General features: G+C 37.0%; 2 protein-coding genes across 2 annotated transcripts; both read right to left on the reverse strand.

The window, feature by feature from the left end:
* Positions 1–698: 698 nt before the first annotated feature.
* LOC130469469 (DNA repair protein XRCC3 homolog) lies at positions 699–1,502 on the reverse strand. Its single transcript, XM_056838804.1, has 2 exons — positions 1,391–1,502; positions 699–1,246 (listed from the first exon to the last, which is right to left on the reverse strand). The coding sequence occupies exons 1-2, from the start codon at positions 1,500–1,502 to the stop codon at positions 699–701; spliced, it is 660 nt and encodes a 219-aa protein (XP_056694782.1).
* On the reverse strand, positions 1,494–5,692 carry LOC130469391 (protein FAR1-RELATED SEQUENCE 5-like). Its single transcript, XM_056838672.1, has 4 exons — positions 5,267–5,692; positions 4,000–4,853; positions 2,442–3,897; positions 1,494–2,336 (listed from the first exon to the last, which is right to left on the reverse strand). The coding sequence occupies exons 2-4, from the start codon at positions 4,830–4,832 to the stop codon at positions 2,121–2,123; spliced, it is 2,505 nt and encodes an 834-aa protein (XP_056694650.1). The 5' UTR covers positions 4,833–4,853; positions 5,267–5,692; the 3' UTR covers positions 1,494–2,120.
* Between the last annotated feature and the right edge of the window lie 369 nt (positions 5,693–6,061).

The raw sequence follows: 6,061 nt of genomic DNA on the forward strand, positions 1-6,061 counted from the left end.
TTCTACTTTGATCGGACCAAATGGCCAACTAAACCTAATCACCCCGTATTGAAACAAACCGTCTAGTGATTCGATTTAAGTGAGTGAAGTGTTTATTGTTTTGTTCAATTGGTTGACCTTTGATCGGAACGAATGTTCACCTAAACCTAATCACCCTGTGTGGAACGACACCATTTAATGAGATTTGATTCGAGTATTCAAGACCAGATTAACACTTGTAACTCTTGTTTGTTCCTAATCCGTCGATACAATTGGTTCTACTTTGATCGGACCAAATGGCCAACTAAACCTAATCACCCCGTATTGAAACAAACCGTCTAGTGATTCGATTTAAGTGAGTGAAGTGTTTATTGTTTTGTTCAATTGGTTGACCTTTGATCGGAACGAATGTTCACCTAAACCTAATCACCCTGTGTGGAACGACACCATTTAATGAGATTTGATTCGAGTATTCAAGACCAGATTAACACTTGTAACTCTTGTTTGTTCCTAATCCGTCGATACAATTGGTTCTACTTTGATCGGACCAAATGGCCAACTAAACCTAATCACCCCGTATTGAAACAAACCGTCTAGTGATTCGATTTAAGTGAGTGAAGTGTTTATTGTTTTGTTCAATTGGTTGACCTTTGATCGGAACGAATGTTCACCTAAACCTAATGTTCATTGGTCTTATTGGCACAATTTCTTAGTATCTTTTAACTACAAACACCGACAATCCCCTCTTCAGTGATGTTGAACATACATGCATCTACCTCTAATGATGGTGAAAATGCAATGTTTATAAATCTGTCAATTTGTTGGGTAAACGAATTAAATCTTTTGGACAACATTAGACGAGTGCGTACATTGCGTGTCCATGAGGCGCCCAAAGCCGGACGGACCTTTCTCCCGGACGATATAATGAAATTTTGCGTTGTATCGTGATCAGATGGAAATACGTCAATCACATTGTTAGCCACAACAACGGCAACATGATTGGATGCGGCAATTGTACGTAACCCATAACCAATAGCTTGTATAAGATCCTTTCTTTCGGTTGAGCCAACAACATTGTTTTCAAAATGACCAGTGAACATACTACCTATTGAATCAATAACAACAACGCGGATTGGCATTGATGAATTTTGAGACATTTTAATAAGTTTTACAGTCCATTCTAGCACATCCGGTATTTCATGAGGAGTGTCAACTTGCTTTGTAGTTATGTAATCCAAAGGATTTCCATTTAATGTTTCAAGGTCCCCTAAAACATATGGAACTAATCTACTTAAACGACGTATGGGAAAGGGACCAAGTGAATGGATATATATAGCCGAGGAACAAATACCACCCCTTGAAGGCGGCAATTGACAAGAGAGACTAATTTGAAGGCAAAATTGAGTCTTACCTGATGCATTTTCGCCACACACCTCAGTCACTTCACCGATTGTTATTCCCCCACTCAACATCGAATCGATTTCACTGCATCTCGTTGTGATTTTGTTTACACTAGTAGCCATTCTTTGTGATGTAGTAATCTCTTATAATTACTTTTACTTTGAAATGGAGGGATTGAACACACCCTTATATTCACCTAGTTCTAACATGTCATTGATGGATCATGTTGTTTCCAATAAATAATATTCATATATTACAAAAAATAAGGGGCTGAGTTTAGCATGACATGGGAATGCATATTTTGACTACAATGACCAAACACATCATGTTTACATTTGGTAAGACTAGTATAATGAAGTCGTTGTTTTAATAATTGTTTCCCAGTGTAATAGATTCGTTGTATGTACATTATTAAGTAATATAAAGTATACAATAAATAGTATTGTTGCCCACAAATAGCACTGGCTTAGCCTCACTGTCACAATGGTTACTCTTTCCTCCTCATTTCCCATATTGTCTACCCGTTGGTTGTGGGTTCGACGCCTAATACAACTCATTTTGTATTTTTTTTTTTTTACACTGACAAAGTAATTGAGGTTACATCAATTACATATATAGACATAACGTAAAGTACATAGCAAAAAGGGAGGATTGGATTAAAAAATTCAATTCTTAAAATACCGTTTAAACGAAAATATATCTTTGAAGAAATCAAATTAAATTACATTTACACAAAACATTCACAATCTGGTGCGCCAATCGTTAATATCAAATTCAAATGACTGTGAATAATCCTGAGACAAATGTAATTGGGAAGGGTGTGCTTGAGAACTTTGAGAAGGATGTACATTAGAACTTTGTGGGACGTTCTCCGCATATGTACCCCCAACGTGATTCGCGTGTTGTTGCCTAGCACGGTAACTTGGAAGATTTCCAAATGCGTTGCAAATAAGTTCCTACATTGCACAAACAACATTTAAGTAGAAAAGTAAAGTTATATTTCCTAATGAGGACTTGCATATACGATACGAATCACCAAACAAATAAAATATAAATTTTACCTCATTAGCAATAACTTCCTCTTCAGTAACCACTTTTTTGTTCTTAGAATTCCCACCGGCCTTTCCACCAAAAGGAGCATTCCTTTTTGTCTTTGCCCTACCAGTATGCCGTTTGTCAACCGGTGTTTTGATCCTGTTCTCGTCCACGACCGGTTCTACATCCCTTAATCTGGCTCTCTCACCAAATTCTCGTGGACGTAGCCTTCGACGACCAAATACATTTCTCGCATCTGGGTCCCACCAACATATAAGGTCGTCCCCTTTTTCCCCAGTCTTTCGTATTCCGACTACATCCTCCATTTTTAGCCGCACAACATCCATAGCCTCCTTGTACAACCGAAGTGCATCATCATTACGCATAGCTAATTCAGACAAGTAATTATGCCGTTGTGAAAGCTCTTTGGCTTTGCCCAATCTGATAGATTCAAGAGGGTCGAAGTAAGATACTCGAATGCTCTCGTACGACCTAACACACTTCATCCACCGTTGTAGTATGTACTTTTCTGGAACAAATTGAAAATCCTCTACATCCATTGCACGCATTATATGTCTACAAAGTATTCCCGTAAATTCAAACAAGTTACAAGAGCAATGTAAATCACCATTTTCCTTATCCACCCTAACATCATAACTTTTAAACCTTTTCCGCCAAAACGGTGAGGTTAGTTTTTCATCAGCTCTATACAACACCACTGATCCATGACATGAGGTTTTCGTGACATTTGTGTGTGTCAATCCTCTACGCTCTTTAACAACCTCAGCAAACTTCTCACTAGTGTACGTCTTAACCAATACATACTCAACTAAAACACTCTTATCAACATCAATCTTAGCAGGCTTATCAATGTTATCAAAATTATCCTGTTTCTCTTCCTCAGCTTTTATCCTCATACAATATTCATAATTATGAATGAACAAAACTAAACCACAATCTAAGTTCACGTGAGTTTTAAAAAATCTATTCATACCCTCACTCCTTTGTGTAGAAGACATACCTGCCCAAAACTTTCCTCTATTATATGCCGGAGCCCACTGACGCCTGTTATCATACGCGTCCTTCATCCACCCAGGACCCCTTAAACCGTACTCATCCATCACATGACACCAAGCTTCATCGAACTCATCTGGATCAATCAGATCATGTATTGCAGTTCTGATCAGGGTGTCTATTTTCTTCCAATCACTGAGACTACCTAGGTTCTTACTAGCATTCTGGAGCATGTGCCACAAACATAGTCTGTGACGGACGCCCGGGAAGACTAGCTCAATTGCTCTACAAATTGCTTTGTCTTGGTCGGTTAAGATGCCTAGTGGTGCCTTCCCCATACACTTCAGGAATTCTTCAAATACCCAAACAAATGAGGGAGTATTTTCATGGGAAATTAAGGCCGCAGCAAATATAATTGATTTGCCATGATGGTTTACACCAATGAATGGAGCAAATGGAATCCGATACCTAAAAAAATATAAATGTATTGGATATTACTTTTTCAAACAAATGGACCAAAGTACAATTACAAAGAATTTTAATCAATAAAAACTTAATTAAAACACGTACCGGTTGCATGCGAAAGTAGTATCAAAAGTAATAACATCCCCAAAATATTTGCATGTACCCCTACTACGTGCATCCGACCAAAATGCATTCGTAAAAACACCATCATCATCTACTTGTATTGAGCTATAAAACTCGGGATGCAAATCACGTTGTGCCTTAAAGTAAGCATCGAGTCCTGCGGCATCCGCAACACTAAATCTTGATGAACGACGTTCGACGTTGATTGCGTTCCTCAAGTCTCTATTATTAAATGTAATATTTTCATAACCTCCCTTTTCAATTAGATGCGTACCAAAGTTCTTACTTATGCTAACACCACCCATGTCATTGATCATCGCCCTCTTAAATGTAGTACCGTCTATACATCTATAATTAACCATCAGTCTACTACAGTCAGGATTTAAAGGATGATTGTGTTGCAAGTCACAAGTCAATATAGTAAATAGCCCATCTCTACTTACACCGTAAATATTCATCTTACAACCGGTCACATTAGACCCAACACCTTTTTTCACCCCTCCCTTCTTGCATTTTAATCTAATAAGTTCCATCATATGAGGCTTTGCCTCATACTTTCCCACACCAGACTTAGATACTCCCTTTTCTTTGTACTCTTTTTTCAGCTTATTACTTTTGATAAACATCTCAAATCCTTCTTTGAAGGCATACAACTGACAAAATTCGAAAAACTCATGGCCCGTTGTAAAACACATCCCTACACTAGGGGGGTTAACGATAACTTCTTGTCCATCAGTTATTAATCTATATTGTGAGCTTTCAGGAACATTTTCATTCAGATCAGGGACACTTTCGTTTAGGTCTACCCAAGCCATACAGAACTCCCACGTATATCACTGTTGTACAAAATACGAAAAACGTTTAGGGTTTTATACAATGCTGCCATACACCGAATTATCTGGCACGGTATTTATATATAAAACATACAAACATAATATATACAAGGAAATTTATAATAAACTAACAATTTATTGTTTAACCATATGGGGTAGCATACAACTTATAACGTTCTTAATACTACGTAAATATAGAATTTGTTGAAATTATCAAAGAAAAACGCCTAGTTATCTCCGTCGTTCAGATCTACGTTCTCACCAACAACAAAGTATGATTCATCAATATCAAGCAACTACAACTTATCATCAATTCAAACAAATTTAATTACCATTAAAAACACATTCATATACCATTGTTTTTTTCAGGAATTTATGAGCTAGATTTGACAAAATCACTTGAACTAAAAACTTACATTATCTTCGATGCGGGATCTCGAAGCTGAATTTCGAAGCTGAATCACCATGTAGCAGTTCTACAGTTCTGCTAAAAACTCTCCTTTGTGTTTTTATTTGTGGCAAGCTAGATAACATGAGTCCAGCTTTGCCTAATTTTTTTTAAGAGTGATTTAGGGTATTAAAATCTTACCGTTGGGTTTTTGAAATTGGTATATTATGGTTTTTTTTTTTTTTAATTACTTTGATATATGGGCGGGATAAAATTAGGGGAAGCAAAGGGCGCATTATTTCCCGCTTAGCATCCCTAAATGGCGCAATCAGTGAAAAATTTTCCCCCTAAAACCAATTGCTTTTCCCCCTAAAACTGAATTCCTCTTTGCCTACTTGGACCAACAAGCTTGCAGTGTACCTGGGCCCCAGTTACACCCAGTGTAACTGTATCAGCTCCCGACGATCAACATGGTTCATCAAGGGTGAGAATAATTCAATCTTCATTTTGACTTTGTATGCTTAAAGTAATACTTCCTCCGTTCATAAATACCCGTAACGTTTGTTACTTTCACACATCCCGATCACAATTTAGATCGTCGATATTTTAAATTTTCTTCAAGCAAAAATTATAAAAAGTTAATATTTTGAAAATACGTATTGAGACGAATCTAACAAGTTCCCACATGACTATGTTTTATTTGACATATAAATCACCAACAATAGTTAAAGTGAACTATGTGAATAGTGTAAAACTACCAAATGTTGCGAATATTTATGAACAGAGGAAATACTATGACATATCCCTCCATAACTCAGTTTTT

This window comes from Spinacia oleracea, chromosome 3, assembly GCF_020520425.1.
Source record: "Spinacia oleracea cultivar Varoflay chromosome 3, BTI_SOV_V1, whole genome shotgun sequence".
NCBI classification, from domain to species: Eukaryota; Viridiplantae; Streptophyta; class Magnoliopsida; order Caryophyllales; family Amaranthaceae; genus Spinacia; species Spinacia oleracea.

What these genes read in the sequence shown, in the direction of transcription:
- LOC130469469 (XM_056838804.1), bottom strand. Translation starts at nt 1,502, where the DNA reads ATGGCTACTAGTGTAAACAAAATCACAACGAGATGCAGTGAAATCGAT. An exon ending in GTGTGGCGAAAATGCATCAG is followed by an intron (nt 1,247 to 1,390) that starts GTAAGACTCAAT and finishes CATATGTTTTAG; the next exon opens with GGGACCTTGAAACATTAAAT.
- LOC130469391 (XM_056838672.1), bottom strand. Translation starts at nt 4,832, where the DNA reads ATGGCTTGGGTAGACCTAAACGAAAGTGTCCCTGATCTGAATGAAAAT. An exon ending in ACTACTTTCGCATGCAACCG is followed by an intron (nt 3,898 to 3,999) that starts GTACGTGTTTTA and finishes ATATTTTTTTAG; the next exon opens with GTATCGGATTCCATTTGCTC. An exon ending in AGGAAGTTATTGCTAATGAG is followed by an intron (nt 2,337 to 2,441) that starts GTAAAATTTATA and finishes TGTGCAATGTAG; the next exon opens with GAACTTATTTGCAACGCATT.